This window comes from Tenrec ecaudatus, chromosome 4 (genome assembly GCF_050624435.1).
Source record: "Tenrec ecaudatus isolate mTenEca1 chromosome 4, mTenEca1.hap1, whole genome shotgun sequence".
Lineage (NCBI taxonomy): Eukaryota > Metazoa > Chordata > Mammalia > Afrosoricida > Tenrecidae > Tenrec > Tenrec ecaudatus.
In genome coordinates, this window is record NC_134533.1 from 152352213 (window position 1) to 152371352 (window position 19140).

Genomic DNA, 19140 nt, shown 5'->3' on the forward strand with positions numbered 1-19140 from the left:
GTTCAATTTCTATACTAGCTTTCAATTATATTTCTACTTAGTTTTTCTAGCCATTAGTGTAGAATTTTAATTTTGAGCCTATTTTAACAGCATGGAAAGTGGAGGAAATCATGTTTTAATTATTGATGAACTTCTCCTTTCTCCAAAAAAGGGTATAAAGTGTTGTCAACTCCATCCATTATTTTTTTCATAAAATATTAGTTTCTGATACCAAATTTTAAAATATGACAACATACTAGACATAACTAATGTCATTGAATTGCGTATGTTAAAGATGTTGCAAAGTCAAACCATTTGTTACATATATAATGATCACAAATAAAATTGATGTTATCTTGCTATATATTATAGTGTCTTCATTTTACATTATGAAGTATATAAAGCAAAAATGAGCAAGATGTTTGAAGGCATGTGCAGAGGTGTGAATGTGAATTTCCCTCAATATCGTGAGTAGAAAGAGCTGTCTGAAGTTGGCTATGAGAAGAAAAGGGAATTGTGACAGACACCATTGAGAGCCAGACATTTTTGAGCCAGGTATTGCACATAGATCACCTCACTTCGCATCCCAACAACCTTCACAATAGAAAGTGTATTGGTCCTATTTTAGAGATATGAAAAGTGAGGCTACAGAAGAAACTCATAAGACTATATCTCCAGTAAGAGATTTGAATTGAAAACGAACTAAATTCATGATTCTAGTTATTAACAGCTATGTGAAATTGCTCTACTGCTAACCCAAGAGCAGAATGTGGCAAATGTTTTGTTTTTAAGTCTGAGGAAGTACGTTAGTTATGAAGTGTAACCAAGAAACACATTTCTAATTAGTTTGTTTTCTTAACTGTAGAGGTAAGTTTGGACAGATTTGGATGAAATTCTGATTAAGATAATAAATTACAATAGTACTGGAGCTACACTTTTCTTTGCCTTCTTTTATGAAACAGGGGTTGGAAAGCTCTGAGGGTCTACAAGGGCCAGTTAGGTAAAATCAATATTCAGGGTGGCATCCAACAACAAGATGCATAAACGAGGACAGAAGGGGAGTTATGAGCAGACCCTCCACTGCAGCAAACTGCTGCCTTGAGAAACCTGTCCTTCAGCTGTCCCGATTTTTCAAGGTGATCCCGATATGTATATATTTGATGTAAAATCTTATCTAAGACTGGCACAAAATTAAATTGGGTAAATGTAACAGTGTGGGTCATTCATAAAACCATTTCTCTGAACCAAATTCAGCCCACAGACTATGAGCTACTGTCCCAGACAAAGAGTGACCGCTCCCCTAACAAGTATTTGGTGAGTGAGGGAGTAAATGAATAAGAAATGAAGCAAATTTTAGGAATCATGTCTGGTATGATAGTAAAGGATTATCACAAGATGGCTTGGCTAATAACTGGCTGAATAGAGTATTATATCAAGAGAAATTATATATTAAAATTATTAATTATAGGAAGAAGCCCTCAAAGTCATTAGCGGTCTTGATTCCTACTTCATGCCATGGGGTGGGGGTGGGGGGTTGAGGGTAGTGAAGGGGGAAGCTGGATTGTTTCTTTAAAAAAAACTGTGTGCGCAGTTGGTATATTTTATTGACTAATAACTTTGAATAAGTTTAAAGATATTCTGATTATAGCTCAGGATATTTTGATCAGGCTCTCCACTCCCATAATGATTTTCAAGTCTTTGAATCCAAAGGGATAGTCTATTCTCTCCAATCGGGTCAGTATGAGTTGGAATCAACTGGATGGCAGTGAGTTTGGTTTTAGACCACAATTGTGAAAATAATGTATTTGCTCTAAAAAGCAAAAGGTCACTACCCAAAAGCTCAACAGGAAATATGAATTAGCAGTTGCTTTTAGTCACATCTTGCCAATTATAATTTTAGAAAAATAATTATGTTAGCTTATAAAAATAAACAATTCACTGTCATTGAGTTGATTTCAACTCAGAGCAATCCTATACAACAAGGCAGAACTGAAACTTTACAAATCTCTCTGGGAGCAGACAGCATCATCTTTCTTCAGGGACATGGTTGGTGGATTCCAACAGTTTCCCTTGTGATTAGCAACTCAATGTGTGACCCATTACTAACCAAAAAACAAACTAATATCATCAAGTCAATTCTGAGTCATAAGGTTTATTATAAATTTTTTACCACTATTGCTATTATAGTAATCTCTACAAGTACATCATATTATAAAGGTTACATTATTTTAACTATTTTAGAGATACAGATGAATTTAGCACTTATCAACAGTAAAAGGTGGCATCTTAACAATAAAACTATATATGTTCTGATGATTTCAAAAATATCTATACACACCACCTTTTGTATGTCATCAACACATTGAAAATGCCCAGTTCATGACTATCTAATATTGATAGGTAACATATTGTTGAATTGATTGGAGACTATACTGTGATGTCCTTCAGAGATTTACAACTTTAAAAGAGCCCATGATGAACTACTGTCATTTAATTTAGTTGGTGTCTTAGTTAAAAAGTAACATATTTTCCTATTTTGAGAAATGGATATTTTATGGGTACTGGAATAGTTATTTCATTATCAACTAATGTCTTCCTAGATTTCTTAAATAGTATAACATCCTGTCTTTTGTGTTGAATGACTAAATAATAATATCCTTTCCTTTCAGAATCAAAATACACAAACCATTTCTCACATACCTGTCTTAGAATACAGGGAAAGAAAATTACACTCTAGAAAACTTGGTAATTTATCCTGTCTCACACCCCTTTTCAAGATGTGCTCTTTAGCACATGCCTTTTTAAAAAAGTGAATAGAATTGTAGACTCATATACAGACATCTATTGACAAACATTGTCATTTTTGTCCCTTCTTGGTACTGAGGTGTTTGTGTTTTAATTTTTACAGCAGATATGTATGCTTTAAGATTGTTCACAGGTACGAGCATCATTTGCTGGAAAAGCTTTCTAAAATCCTGAAAAATGACAAACAACCTCATAATTTGTTTTTAACTGCTTCATCATATACTTATGGGCTATAATACAGCCTGAAGTAGCTCAGTGGTGGAATGGGTTTGGCATTGGTCTGTTCAACCCAAGGCCAGAACTTCCAACTCCACAGCCAGTTCTTGGGAGAAAGCAAGAAGACTGTCCGCTCCCAGAAAGACGTCTAGTCTCAGAAACACCAAGGTCTGGTGTCTTCGAATCGACTTGATGGTGGTGGATTTGGTTTCCACTTTAACATAGCCTGAGCTAACTGTTGGGGTTCAGGCTTCTCATAGCAACACCGCATATGCAAAGCAGGTTTATTTTCTTCACCAGGTTTAGAGAGGCCGTTGTACAACATTTAGGATTCTTTATTAACTTCTTTTTGTTTTGAATGAATTCTATTGTCCCGGTCCCTGATCTTCAATAATTTTTGGACTCACAAGTACTAACCTGCCTCATTCAAAAACCTACTCTAACGTGGTGCTAAAAATTATTTCACTTTTAAAATTTCTCCTGCTACTGACCATTCACATTTGACCTTGGACATTGTCTCGGACAGCCACTTCACTGTACTTGATTGGTGCACTTGGCTTCCACGCACCGCACTTTGGAGGACTTACTTTTTTTCTTCTCTTTGGATGCGCCTGCGTATGATGAGTCTTGCCTGCAGTTGATGATGCAGCCACAGGGCAGGTGGGTCCAGCGTTTGGACAAGACAAACACTGGGGTTACTGTGGTGGCCAGCAGGGTTAGTAGAAAGCTGAGTGTCTCCAAGGGAATGCTCTGAAGCCCCACTACGTGCTGGACCACCATGTGGATCTGCAAAGCGAAGAGAGTTTCAGACCAAACTCAAGATCAGACTTTCCTCTTCCTCCAATACTCCCCAGAAGCAAGCCTCTCCACTCCCTTTGCCAGGCCCTCTTCCTGTCTCTGAGCTTGCAGCCCTGCTCCTAGACTGCTCCCTGGACCTCAGCGGCTCATGCCTGGAACCTTGGGGAAGTCACTCTGGGACCCCATACAAAGTTGGAAGGGGCTTTTGTCTTTTCAATGTTCATTTTCACTGCCCATCACCTCGAGTCGCCACTAGGGAGACAGGCTACACGTGGGGGACCCGCCCCGACCCGGGGAAGAAGAGACAGATGTGGGTGGAAACTACATCTGGTACACCAGATGGCCTTTGTCCCCGCTCCGGTCCCTCCCTTCCGCCCAGGAGCTCCACCCTGCCGCCTCTTAACTGGTCCGCTGCCTGGAGATCCGCGCAAAAAAGCGTGGTGTATTTTCCTCACTACCCCTTCACGGAATCCCTGCTGAAGACGGCGCGTGCCCTCACCAAGTCAGCAGGGATGGGAGAGATGGGAACAAAAGAGTGAGGGGCCACTCCCATCCCACCCCACCCCCAATCCCTAAACATTTAAACCTCGTTCCTTTTCAGAATCTGCCCAGATTTCGCCTTGCTCCGCTGGGGAAACTACCTCGAAAGCGCCAGGACCCCCGGGCCCCGCCCCCCACCGTCCCCCATAATTTGGGAATAAGAAGCCCAGAAGGGCGCAGACTTCGGTGCCAACCAGCCCCGTCGGGACACCGCGGGAGCGCTTCTAGGAGGCTCTGCAAACCAGCGCCCGGGGTCCCACCCGCCCGCCCACAGTCGCGCCCGGGGAGCGCGCGCGCCCGCGTTACCATCATGGGCAGCCAGAGGATGCCTTTGGTCAGCGCGAGGATCAAGGCAAAGCGCCTCTGCGCCACGCTCACGGTCAAACTCCTGCAGCCGTACAGCGTCCCGCGGCTCGGCCGCCCGCGCGCCCCGGCGCCCGTGGCAGGAGCGGGGCCCCGGCCCGGCCCCCGCGGGCAGCCCCGCGGGTCCGCCGCCGGGCGCAGGGCATCCTCCGGGCAGAGCGGCAGCACTCTCCCCACGGCCGACGGGGTCCCGGGCGTGGAAGCTCCGCGGGAAATTTCCTGGTAGTTGGCGTGGAGCCGGGGCGGCTCGTCGGAGCACAGCAACTGGTGAGCGAGCGGCCCGGCGAGGCCCGCGAGGAGCCCGAAGGCCGCCGCGTACACGGCGAAGAGCAGCAGCACGTACGAGCTGGAGCAGTCGGCCCCGCAGCCCCAGGGCGTGCGCACGAAGGCGCCCCAGCCGCCCAGGGGCAGCGCCGAGAGCAGCAGGCTGGCTGCCCACACGGCCAGAGCCACCGCCAGCACCGGGCCCCAGCGCCCGGAGCCCGCCTGGCTCCCCACCGCCCTGTACACGGTGCAAAAGTTATAGGCGACCAGGAGCGTCGCCTTCAAGTTGCTCGCGAGGCCCTGGCATGTGTACAGAAAGGCAGAGGCGCTGCACAGAGACTGGACGTAGCCCGGGATCTCGTCCGGCCACTGCAAGAACAGGAAGATGGTCACGGACAGCACGCTCAAGAGATCGTCCCCACACCAGCAAGCCACCAGCATGGACACGACGCTTCGGTGCTGCATTTTCAGGAGGGAAACGAGCGAGTAGATGCTGCCCGCCAGCGCTGCGAGAGTCATGAAGCAGGTCAGGCAGAAAAGGACGAGATTCCGAGGTCCTGGAGGGTTTAAAAGGTCCGTCGAATTATAATTTTCCTTCCATAGGCTAGAGTCATTTGTCGACAAGTTGCTGAGAAACACAGACATGGTCCGTGGTGAGGGTTTAATTTCCCCTTTCCAGGAGTCTGTGAATTCTCTCAAAACAAGGCATACCTGTTCGCTGCAAAACACGTTTGCTTGTCTCCTTCCAAGTTGGCCGCCAGTTTCTGAGTTTTACTCCTGCAGGAAGGAGATGGTCAGGCAAGTCTCCCTTAGACCACCCTCAAGCCCGATTTAAGAGTTTTGTTCCATTTCAAATGAAAAGAAACTTTTCAATCAACCTTTCCATTTAAAACAAGCCAAACAAAATGAAACGAAACAAACACCCCGAGCCCCACTCCAAAACAAACCCCCCAAAATCTTCCCACATGAAGTTTCACGTAAAACAGACAACAGCTCCTCAGGTAGACTGAAAGAAAAACAAGGATGCCTGGGTTCTTCTTACTTGGCACTTGCGGTAACCAAACACTGTTCACTTTTTAGAGCAGCCAAATGGACGCGTTTGGTTCTAGAGCTGGATTCCAGGGCAGGCAGATGCCAGGTGGCTCCAGCACTGCCGGCGCACAGAGCGAAGAGCCAGCCGGCTTGGCACAGGGAGCCGAGCGCGGGCGGGAGTCTGAACCGCTGTGTTCTTCAATCAGCCTGTGATCCTCGGCGCTGCAGAAAGGAGGAGTCATCTCCAAGCAGGAGAGATGCAGGAACAAAAACCAACCGGAGGGGAGTTCAGCGGATGAGCAAAGGCAATATCTCTTTCAGCCTATCTCATCCAAAGCAAGAAACACCCTTCTTGCTTATCCTTCCCTTTTGGTTTTGACATGTGAAATGAACCCAGACACTTGCTCGGCATTGATGCGAACTACAGATAAAAATACAAATGAAAAATTGAAAGGTCCCTCCACGCTACTCCACTCACTAAGGGGCTGCTTGTATTCTCATCTAGAATTCCCTATTTTAATCGATTGGAGAGGGCTGGGGGAGAGTATTCTCAATGCTACTTATAAAAGAAAAGGACATGTCAGCATCATTCTTTTGTCTTTTTAATAGTGTACTTCACAATAATGTCATTACATTCCTTATTACGCTAAAACAAGATTATGTGGACTCTTTGGGGAGAGGCAAATTAGCTTTAGGCACATAAATCCATTTCTTTCTGGCACTGTCATCAAGAAAGCAGCTGCCATTTAAATAAATTATATGAATGTTGTTAGTTGCGGTTGAGTCAATTCCAGTTCATGGCAACCTTGTGTGTTACAGAGTAGGACTGCTCCAGGGGATTGTCTTGATTGTGACCGTCAGGGCCTGTCTTCCTGCTATCAGCACATGGGTTTGAACCATCTCTTAAATTAACAGTCCATTGCAAGCCTTTGAGTCACGCAGGAACCTGATCGTTGTTGTCAGGTGTGTTAGTGTGAGTAGACCAGAGAAACGAATTCAGACACTAATGTACATAAGAAAGAGGTTTATTGAGAAAATGACCCAGCCCAGTTCAGATCAAGTCCCTAAGTCCAATATTAGCCCATATGTCCGATACCAATCTATAAAGACCTCTTCAGACTCACAAAATACACGCAAAGATGCCAAATGCAGGAGGATCCCTGGCCACTGGGTTGGAAGTCTTGTGGATCCAGTGGCTCTGTAAGCATCTCAGTGCTGGCAGGGGTCTCTAAGTATTTTCTCCGGCTCCAGAGGTCTGGTTGCATCAGGGTTGGTCCATATGGCTTCTCCAGGTCCCAAAGTGTAGCACCATGTGTCTTGTCAGTAGAGGTCTCCAAGGGAGTGAGCAGAGAGAGAGAAGTGTCTCCCACCTCCAATGATAAAATAAAGGAGATCCCAGAATTCTCAGGAGAAGGCCATGCCTACTCAGAGGCCTCATTGGCTATGATCCGATTGACAGACTAGACTCCACCCCTTCACTCTTAATCCTCTCAAATCCCAGGTTTACACGGGATTATGTAACTACCACATCAGGTGCCAGGTACTGTTGAAGTCACTCATATCGACTATAAAGCACAGAGTAGAAATGTCCTGTGGGGTTTTCTAAGCTATAGCCAATACTGGAGCAGATTGGTGGGTCTTTTTCCTATGGAGCTGCTGGGAGAGTTTGAACTACCAATCTTTTTTTTTTCCAATCATTTTATTGGGGGTTCATACAGCACTTAGTACTATGTATACAAACATCCCTTGTTCACAAGTTAAGCTCTGAAACAATTCCCCCTTCTGATTTGGGTTATAGGATCCCTGGGTCACACAGCTGGGTGGACTTCTTCCATGTGAACTCAGATGACACCTCACTTATATGGTTGCTTGTTTGGAGGCAAGCCTGTAAGACCCCTTATGCGATTCATTCTGATAGCCAGGCACCATCTAGTTTCTTTTTCTTTTTAAAAAACATTTTACTGGGAGCTCATACAGCTCTTATCACAATTCATACATCCATCGGGTCAAGCACATTTGTCCATATATTGTCATCATTTTCAAAACATTTTCTTTCTACTTGAGCCCTTGGTATCAGCTCATTCCCCCCTTCCCTCCCCCATCCTCCCATCCTTATGAACCCTTGATAATTTATAAGTTATTATTATTTTTTCATGTCTTAAACTGACTGATGCTTCACCCACTTTTATGTTGTCCACCCCCTGGGAGAGGTTTTATATATAGATCATTGTGATCGGTTCCACCTTTCTCCCCATACCTTCCCCTTCCCCTCCTGGTATGGCTGCTCTCATTATTAGTCCTGAGGGGTTTATCTGTGTGGATTCCTTGTGTTTGTCATGGAATCAGGTATCAGGTATCAGGCATCAAAGACCCAGAACAAGAAATCATATCAATGTGAATGGAAGGGAGTGCAGAGTGGAGACTCTGTGTTTCCAGCTCTTATCTGTAACAGTGTACATTCCCTTACTGAAGGGTCATGCCATACAAAGAAGATCAGTCCACGGAAACATTTTAAACCTGAGTACTTGGGGAGTGCTTCTTACAGTAATTTTATCTCTGAACTAACTTTAAGATCCATGAGGTTTTTGAGATTAATGGTTTCGCCAAGAAGTAGCTGACTGGAGTTGTTCTAGTTAGGCATTTCCCAGGATGCATTAGGGTGGCATTCTTTCTGATCAGCTCAGCTTCAGAGCCTGACTGCAGCATTCCCTTGTACAGGGCAGGAGATCTGAGTGGAAGCATGACAAGGGGAAGAAAAGCGTTTACACAATAATGACCTAAATGAGTGAAAGTGGTAATGGAACTGTAATCATTCCTTTTCATTTAGAAACAGCTGAAGCTATCTTTTGAACCTGAATCTGTTCAAGTGGAAAATGAGTGTATTAGCCATAGCGTCTGATAAACACATCTTGACAGGTTGATAATTTGATTTTCCCTTTCACTCAGCAAAAGGGAAAAAATAAGTACATCCAGCTCCGCACTCGAGCTCTTCCCATGGATAGACTGGACTCTACAGCACTGTGTTAGTAGGAAGGATCCGGAGTCGACTATTTTTAAAGTAATGTGGCTTCAGGAAGCCCCAAATGATCCACAGACTGCATACACATGTACACATATTGCTACACATAATACAAACCTTTATTAAACAAAAAATCAAGCTAACTTTTTTTTTTCTGAGAAAGCCTCCATCTAAGTCTCCTGAAGATAGTGCTTGGTCTTTCCCATCCTTCCCTGAGAATTCTCTGCTCTTTGATTTACACCGTGCCAAAATTGTGTTTGTTTGAAATGTTCTTTGAGTTTGGGGAATAAAAAATGTCTACAGGGGCAGAAGAATTAGGGTTGAAGGGTGGATGGGGTAAGGTTCCCCAATAGTGGATGCATTATTTAAGATGGACTAAATTTCTCTGCATAACTTCCTTAGCTTTCTTCTCAGAGCAGTTTCCATGTTTAAAAAAAAAAAACTTCTTCCTAATAAGCTCCATTTTGCTCTGTTGTGCATAAAGTCCCTATGGGTCCAAACCAACTTGATGATATCTAACAATTACAATGATCCCTCATCATTCCACATCCTTCAAGAAAATCTTATCAAGATCGCCCCATTGGCATCGCAAGCAAACATGTCATAACCTTCTGAGCTGACATCTCTGCCTTGAACTCAGCTGGCCCAGGGGATCCACGGGGAAGCCACTGCTTCGATTGGGCCTTTCTTTTGAAGGCGCCTACGAAGACTAAGACAAGTCGTTACTGAGAAAACTTGTTTGCAGCAATCCATTTTTCTCAGAGACATGTTGAAACACATTTTGCTTGGGAAAAACCAACCAACCAACCAACCAACCAACCAATAACTCCCCCCAAATGTGGGCAAAGCACTTGAACAGACAAGTCACAAAAAATAATACTTGAATGGTTACAAACACATGAGGAAATGCTCCCAATCATCATTTATCCCAGAAATGCAAATAAAATCGATGATGAGATATTATCTTACACCCATAACAATAGCCCAATTAAAAACAAAACAAAACAGAAAATAATAAATGCTGGAGAAGGCATAGAGAGATTGCAACCCTTATACACTGCTGGGAGATGTTTAAATACATACAACCATTGTATAAATTGATATGGTGATACCTAAAACAACTGGCAATGGAAATATCATATGACCTGGTGATACCATTCCTGGGCATATACTTGCATACCCCAAAGAAATAAGAGACAGATCATGAACAGACGAATGCTCTCCAATATTCACTGCCCAGTTCACAATAGCAAGAATCTGGAAGCAGTCCAAATTCTCATTGGTAGAAGAATGGATAAACAAACAAACAAATAAATAAATGGGGCATGTACACAATGGAATACTATGCACCCCTAAAAATAACAATGAAACCATGAAACACCTCATGACATGGAGGGATCTGGAAACCATTATGCTGAGTGAAGCTAGTCAATCACAAAAGCATAAGTAGCATATGATGAGTCCACTACTATAAGGATTAACACCAAGGTGAAGGCAAACTCCTGATCCAGGCGATGCAATCCTTTAACTCAGTCTGCCAAAGCACTCAGCTTGCCCTCAAAGCACACAGCACCCTCTCTAGATGGGCATCTTAAAAGCCACTGTGATAGAGGGGACCTCCCTTCAACTGGCATCAGATTTTCAAGATTGGGGGAAGTGAGATGGCCATTTAGTTGCTGCCATACAAAACTGTGCGCAGGTGACCTCAAACCAACAGACACTCCTACCATATTGATAAACAATCCTGAAGGGAAATTCGAGTCAAGGAGGGGTGGGTAGCTTGTGTATCTCAGAGAAGGCAAATACATTTCTGTTGGTAGAAGATCAACTTCCCAAATGGAAAACTGCTCAACAAAACATATATGAACACTGATGAGTGAATATGTTTGGTACTAAGCTCCTAATTGGGCATATCAGCCCCTGGGGACTCAGAACAGGTGCTATAGACTAATGGGACTTTAGACCCTATGTTTTCAAGGCACACACATCCTTCATAAGCCACACCAGAAAGACTCGAGGCGGAAACTCCACCAAGTCACCTGGGCTCCACCTCAAGTTCACCTGCAGCCCTTGGACTTAAGGCCTAAACTTAAGGTTAAAACTACACATGTGTGAGAAGAAACAGCAGACCAAATTCAATACCAAGGAGAGTCATCAAACTATCATGTTGTTACTTCTTTAATGACCTTCGTGTTTTATTATGTTATGCATTAATCTGTTAGGCCTGGTTCTGCCACTGTCAATGAATATTATTGAAAGTTTTACCTTACTGCCAACCCCTATAATTTGTGTAATTAGTATCCACTCACTTAAGAATTTAATCTGTACAAGTCAATAATTCATGTATTGCAGTGTATAGCCAGCCTACACTTGTAAAATCTCCTTTTATCAACTGTGTTTTAATTGTTTTACCATTGGTCAAATTCATGCCACTGTCAACAGAATGACCTTAATCTCCAGGGAGATGATTAATGATGCTCTCCAACATAAAAGAAAAATGTTTCTGAGGTGAAAGAGAGGCATATATGAGCCATGGATGTATTAATGAATTTGGGGCTCACACTTAATTCTAGCCCAATCTAAGAACAATTAGTTCTTATGACATGGGCCCTCATGAAGGGATGACTGAAGCTATAGATGCTATAGCAAAGTATGGTAAAGAAACTAGATGGTACCTGGCTATCAGAATGAATAGCATAGGGGATCTTTTTATAAAAAACATTTTATTAGGGGCTCATACAACTCTTATCACAATCCATACATATACATACATCAATTGTATAAAGCACATCTGTACATTCTTTACCCTAATCATTTTCTATTGTTTTTCTCCTCTTTTCTTTTTTTACATTTTATTAGGGGCTCATATAACCCATCACAATCCATACATATACATACAAAAATTGTATAAAGCACATCTGCACATTCCCTGCCCCAATCATTCTCAAAGCATTTGCTCTCCACTTAAGCCCTTTGCAGCAGGTCCTCTTTTTTTTCCCCCTCCCTCCCCGCTCCCCCTCCCTCATGTGCCCTTGGTAATTTATACATTGCTATTTTGTCATATCTTGCCCTATCCGGAGTCTCCTTTTCCCCCCTTCTCTGCCGTCCATCTCCCAGGGAAGAGGTCACATGTGGATCCTTGTAATCAGTTCCCCCTTTCCAACTCACTCACCCTCCACTCTCCCAGCATCGCCCCTCACACCCTTGGTCCTAAAGGTATCATCCACCCTGGATTCCCTGTGCCTCCAGCCCCCATATGTACCAGTGTACAACTTCTGCCCTATCCAGCGCTGCAAGGTAGAATTCGGATCATGGTAGTTGGGGGAGCATAAGGGGTCTTAAAGGCTTGTCTTCAAACAAACAACCATATAAATGAGGTGTCAACTGAGTCCACATGGAAGAAGCCCTCCAGACGGTGTGACCCAGGAATCATATAATCCAAATCTAAAGGAGGGAATTGTTTCAGAGCTTAAGTTGTAAACTCCTGGTTTGCACAGGGCTGTGGATGTCAGTGGAAGCCCCAGATGCATTTGCAGCATCTAAACATAGATTTAACACAGAAAAGTGGGTGAAGGGAGACGTCAGACAGGGCAAGATATGACAAAATAATAATTTATAAATTATCAAGGGCTCATGAGGGAAACGGGAGTGGGGGTAGAGGGGGAAAATGAGGAGCTGATGCAAAGGGTTTAAGTGGAGAGCAAATGTTTTGAGAATGATGCAAGCAATGAATGTACAAATGTGCTTTACACAATGGATGCACGTATGGATTGTGATAAGAGTTGTATGAGCCCCCCCAAAATGATTAAAAAAAAAAAGAAATTCCAAAGAAATCTTTGGGAATTTCCATCTGAAAATAGTCGAGGGATAGGAATGCTATGGTCTTCAGAGCGAGAGTGTTGTAGAGAAAACTACAGTAGATTAAAGTGTAACATCTGATTGGATCCCCTTTTGGACACATTGAGAGCTTAAAAAATAGGGAAAATACATGAGGATGAAACCTCTGACAAATCCTCTCTGAGCATAGACCAGGGGTGTTCATAACCTTGCTACCACCCAGAATGTATCAAAAAGTGGAATATGACAGATCGACCTAGGTTAAAATCTAACATCTTATTATTTGATCTCCCCTTTGACCTATTTTAAAGTTGTTCTAGCTTTTAATATTTTCTGTTTTCTTTCCAATTGCAGTTTTTCCTCTATTTTATTTTTTTATTGTTTCGAGATTTTTAGATTCTTTGTTTGGTATTTTGTTATGTTTTTTGGTCTATGAAATCCAGGATGAGTGAATATTTAGGGACAGCACCTGGAATAATGATTCTTTGGGGATATGTCAGGGAAGGTTTGGGGGTAATGGGGGAGCCAATAATAAGAAATACAAGAAAAAAGAAAATGTTCCCAAATTGATTGTGGTAACGGTACAAACTTCTTGCTATTGAACTATTGAATTGTACAATCTTTGGATTATGGACCAATAAAACTGATAATAAAAAAGATAATGAATGGAAGTTAATAGCAACTATTGTGATACCATTTTATGTCTGAGACCATTTTCCTTTTCTTTAGTGTCATTTCTGAGTTCTCCATTTAATCCTTGAGTGTAAGTAAAAAGATATTGCTTCTAGGTCTCTAATTTATATACATGTCTTTATTCCAAACAAAATGTATTTAAGCGATTATTCTTGGGTTACCCATCATCTCTATTTCCCTGGTCTAATAGCATGGTACACTTGCTACTATGGAGAGGCCACATGATTCCAGCAGACTGGAATAATGAGCCAAATGAGGAATCATAGCTTCCCTGGAGAACTACGCATATCCATAGCAAGCTTTTTATGAGTGAGAGTTTTGTGTGTGTGCAAATCATTGAAGTTTGGGAATTAATTGCAAGTAGATGGTAACCTAGCTCATACTAATATGATCATATATACAATTGTCTTCAGATTATAGACAAGAAAATCAAGATGCAGACAGGTTAATTGACTTGCCCAAAGTGACACAGCTAGCAGGTGTTAGAAGCAGGTTTTAAAAATGCAATTTTGCTTGGCATACTTCATAAAAACAGAGGTACAGTTTCTATTAATGCGAGCTTAGCATTATATCCTTGGGAATACTCCCAATATGTTGATAATGCTAAACATTTTCATCTGATTTTCTTTCTTCTAAAGCATACTTGGAATGTCCAATTTTTCAAAAATTTAACATAACTTTTTAGCAACCCTTATGTTTTGTAAAATATATGCACGTGATAGACTTCTATGAAACCTGTAAGGCTTTCTGTAAATTAAAATCTTTTTCTATTTTGACAATATACTACAATGTCTAAAATGTGTTTTATAAATGACTCTTCAATGATCAGGATACCTTTAAAGATATATATTAATATATAAGATATATGTCTTAAATATATATATATATTTCTAAGGAGCTTCTGTCAGTCTTTAAAATATGCAGTCAATTCCTGTGAATCATCTTGTTCTTCTGGATCACCTTTGCTAAAGCTTTATGTCTTCAATTATTTTCAATTCTCTGTTCAAATGATATAATGATGTGCACTTATATTGGTTTAAGTAGAAATTATGACTATTCCAAAAAGTGTAGGTGAAGATTTATATGTTTTTCGATCCCACATTTCATTATTTACTTTAAAAAATGTATTGTCATGGCAATGTGGACTCTAAAACAACCTACAGAGAATCGCATGATAATAATTTCATTAAGCTTGTAGTTTAGGGAGTTCTTGATATAATTACATCTTTGCAAAACACCACAGGCAATTCATTTCTCTAGAAGTCTACATTATTTGAAAATTATTCCTCAAAGTCCAGGAAACTCCAGTTGGAAGTATGAATAATATAAAATGCCATTCTGAGCAATGAAGAACTTTAGCAATAAAAGGTAACCACAGAACCAAACAAATGTTCATTTTCTTTTATAGAAAGCAAATATAAATAAAATTAATCTGGATGGTGTAATACCTCTATGAATCTAGTGAACATTTAGTTCCTCTGTTTGACTTCCTACCTCAATTCTGAGCATCTGGGGTCTTAAAAGCCTGCGAGCCGCAATGCAAGGCTCTGTAATTGGTCTCTATTTGTCTGGAACAGCAGAAGAAGGAGGGGAGTCCGGAATAGGAGAACAATATGGAATTTGTGGCCACTGCTTCCATGAACAACTGCTTCCTTAACCATGAGACCAAAAGAACCGGGTGGTGCTGAGTTCCTATTACAGAACCTTTTGATTAAAGATTACATAGAAGACTTCTGAGCAAAAGAGGGAAAATGCAGTACAAATTCCCAAATACTCAAGACTTCCTGGAGCCATGAAGGTTGGATGAATCCCTGAAATGATTGCCCTGAAACAAGTTCTAAACCTTAAACCGAAAATATCCCTTAAAGCCTTCTTAAAATCAAGTAATAGATTAGCTGCTTACCTGGCAAGAAAGTCCTGCTTTGGGCATTACGCTCCTTCCTCTCTTCTCACTGCCACCGAGTTGATGACAACGCAGGACAACCCGACACGACAGGGTAGAAGTGCCCCCGGGAGTCCCCCAGAGGGCCACTCTTTGCGGGAGTAGAAAGTCCCGTCTTTCTCCTGAGGAGCAGCTGGTGATTTTGAACTGTGGACCTTTTGGATAGCTACGCCACCAAGACTCCTTTATGTTCCTTTAAGAACCATCAATATAGGATCTCACTGGCGGCAGCAACTTGAAAGATTAGCTAGAAACCTTAGCTGGCAGTGAGTTTATGGTAATGGGAGGGCACATATCAGAAATGAAGGGGGAGAAAGCTTCCACCACTTGGAGAACATAACCAATGCTCCTAAATGGTTCATGTAGAAACTTGAGTTGTTAAATGTTTGCTATGTATATTCTCAAAAACAACACATCAAAATATCTGGAAAGCTCATCTCAAGACCATCTTAATTATTATCAAAATTGAGATGAAAAATCTCATAAACTAGCATGTACACACATATCCTACACATAAAATCTGGATTGTATAAATATACATGTAATAAATACTCTAACATTGGAAACACAAAGAGCAGTTCTACTCTGTCTCACAAGGTCCCGTGACATGGAATTGACCCAGTGGTAGTGAATTTAGTTTTGAGGGTTTTTAAAAAAAATAATAAATACCGTTACGTACATTTATAATGAATCTGTGATAGCTAAGGTTTTGTGTCAATTTGACTGGGCATGGATTCTCAGTGGTTTGGCACTTAAGACCTAGTAACCCCTGGTGATATGAACCAACACAAAGTAATCAACTCCCTAATTGGAACTGTTGTGAGTAGCCACGTAGTTGTGAGATTAATGTAGAACGCAGATCCCTTCCTCAGGTCACAGCTCTGATCCAAGTGAAAGAGCGTTTCATCACAGATGTGACTACTATAGACATGGCCACTGTGGAAAAACTTGCTTGCTTTTTGCTGAGTCTGGACCTTGCATCTGTCTCAACCAGGCCCTGTTCTTTGAACTTGCACCATTGGCTTGCTATATTGCTTACCAATCCTGAAACCATCTGCAGACTGTCATCTGACCAGTTTATCTTGGACTCATTTGCCTCCCCAGTCATAAGCCTCATGTGTTAGTCTGGGTAGACTAGAGAAACAAATCCATGGACACACATATGTGTATAAGAAATATATTTATATACAAGAGCAATTGAACACTGAGAAAACATCCCAGCCCAGTCCAGATCTAGTCCATAAGACTGATATTAGCCCATATTTCTGATATCAATCTATAAAGTCTACTTCAGACTCACAAAACACATGCAATGATGCCGAATGCAGAAGATCACAGGCCAGTGGGTAGAAAGTCTTTGGATCCAGTGTCATTGGAAACATCTCAGCGCTGGCAGGGGTCTCTCTATGGCTTCTCCAGTTTCCGAGGTCTGGTTGAGTCATGTGGCTTGTCTTCTGCAATGTCTCCCAGGGAGTAGCAGAGAGAGAGAAGTTTCTTTAGTTTCCAAGAAGGAAGTACCAGATTTCCCAGAATTCTCAGGAGAAGGCCTCTCAGGAGAAGGCCATGCCCACCGAAGTCTCATTGGCTATTTCCAGATTGACAGCCTAGACTCCACCCCTACACTCTGAATCCTTAAATTGACACCAGATTAGGTGATGACCACACCTCACTTGCTGATGTTGGCTTCATCCAGCTGGGTCCTCATCAACCTGCAGTCTTCCTGCTGATACTGAGTTCCTCCGCTCCCCGAGATCCTCCAATCAGGAGAATCCTTCAGCCTAACATTTTATCCGTGAACTTGGAACCTTCCTGGTCTTGGGCTGGTCTGCTTCTACTCTGTGGGCCATTTTCTGGATATACACCTCTTTCTCTCTCTGTCTATATATACATATATAAACATCATTAGTTTTGCTTCTTAAAGAACTCACCTTAGAACTTTGAATAACAGCACACATATAATACCCAAAAGATATAAAATATGTAACTCTAGCTCAGCTAATGATTTTCCATAAATAATCACAAGAATTGACCTTATAGGAGAATCTGAAAAGCTGTGGTTTATTTTTCTTGTTTTTTCAGTTTCTCATCAGTAATCTGCAATGTTTTAATACTTTTGAATAACTGTAAGGATATAATTCAATTTGGTTCTAAGTCAGAGAGACTAACTCTATGAACCCTAATCATTAAACTTTTGCTAAACACACTGTTAACCAGCAGTGCTCCTCAATACTTGTCGATATAATTACACACTATAAAATGTATTCATTCATTTAATAAATATTCATTGTTTAAGGACCAGACAATGTTTATTAGTGATACACAAGAACCACTCGTTTTTGTGAAGCTTATCATCTTAATCATTTTTATAACATCTTCTTCACTGAATTTCTCTCTAAAAATATTCTTTTATCCCAAGGGTTTCAATAAAATAAATATTTTATTCTTGCATTGAGAAAATCTTGAGGCAAAACAGCTGACCATTCAATAAATTAGTTATGATCTAATCCAGAGGAAGGCCTGCACCAAATTTTCATGTGGTCCACTTGAGTGACAAGATTTCAAAGAAATTATTGAAACATCTACTCAAGAAAAGCAGATTAAACAAACAACAATCAAAAAGCAGATCGAGGAATGGGTTTTACACTTGCACTAAATCTTAGCTTCAATTGAAGAACAAATGACTCTTATATCACTTCGGTGCTTGACACTTGCCCTCAGGAAGGAAACACAGACAGCTATCGAAAAGTGTGGGGAAGAAGTTTGATCTTACCGCTATCAGGTGAAATAGCATCTGTGGTCTTAAAGGCTTGTTTCCAAAAAATCAAACAAAAAAAAACCAAGCAGCCATCTACACGAGATGTCAGTTAAGTCTACATGGAAGAAACACACCAGCATCAATCGTCGAAGTATTGTAAATCGTATAATCTGTACCTGAGAAGGGAATAATATCAGAGCCTAAATTATGAGATTCTGGTTTGCAGAATGGATGACAGTGGAAACCCAGGATACGTTTTGAGATCTGCACAGGAATAAGCCTCTCATGAGTTCCCTCTATCCCTAATGGAGGGATGGGAAGGAACTGGTTACCAGACAGAGTGCATTGGAGAGATAACCATGAGATACAAATATGATAAACCTGACTTGAATGGTTTAAACCTTGTCAGTTGATCCCCTCTTTGATACACGCTGGACCTGAATAGGTTTATAACATCTTCTGCGTGTGTGTGTGTGTGTGTGTGTGTACATGCATGTGTGTTTCATATTGGAGTTTAGCTCTAATGTATTTTGTCATTGGGATAGCCCTCTTGAATTTTTGTTATATGTTTTCTGTTTTTTGGTATAAGAAACCCAGGCTTGATGAACCTATAGAGAGAAAGTAGGTTCAAGGTTGAGGGGGGAATAGTAGGGAGCACAGTGAGGGGGGCCAAGTAAAGGGGAACTGATGCCAAGGAGTTGACAAACGTATAACACTGCTTGATGTAATTACATTATGGAATGTTATGATAACTCTATTAGCTCTCAATAAAAAGTTCTTGAAAATAAAAGAATAGAATGCATACTAAATTAATTACTATTACCGATAAAAGATATATAGAGGTATCCTGAAATCAATTTCCAGTTTGTTTTTATTAGAGAGCGAGCTGAGGACAAG

General features: G+C 41.5%; 1 protein-coding gene across 1 annotated transcript in view; it reads right to left on the reverse strand.

Moving 5' to 3' along the window:
- Positions 1 to 5610, reverse strand: part of GPR149 (G protein-coupled receptor 149) — a 76642-nt gene extending 71032 nt beyond the window's left edge. Inside the window, exons 1-2 of the mRNA XM_075548863.1 lie at positions 4645 to 5610; positions 3588 to 3786 (exon numbers count right to left, since the gene is read on the reverse strand). Of these exons, the coding sequence (XP_075404978.1) occupies positions 3588 to 3786; positions 4645 to 5610 (1165 nt within the window). The remainder of the gene's footprint in view (positions 1 to 3587; positions 3787 to 4644) is intronic.
- Between the last annotated feature and the right edge of the window lie 13530 nt (positions 5611 to 19140).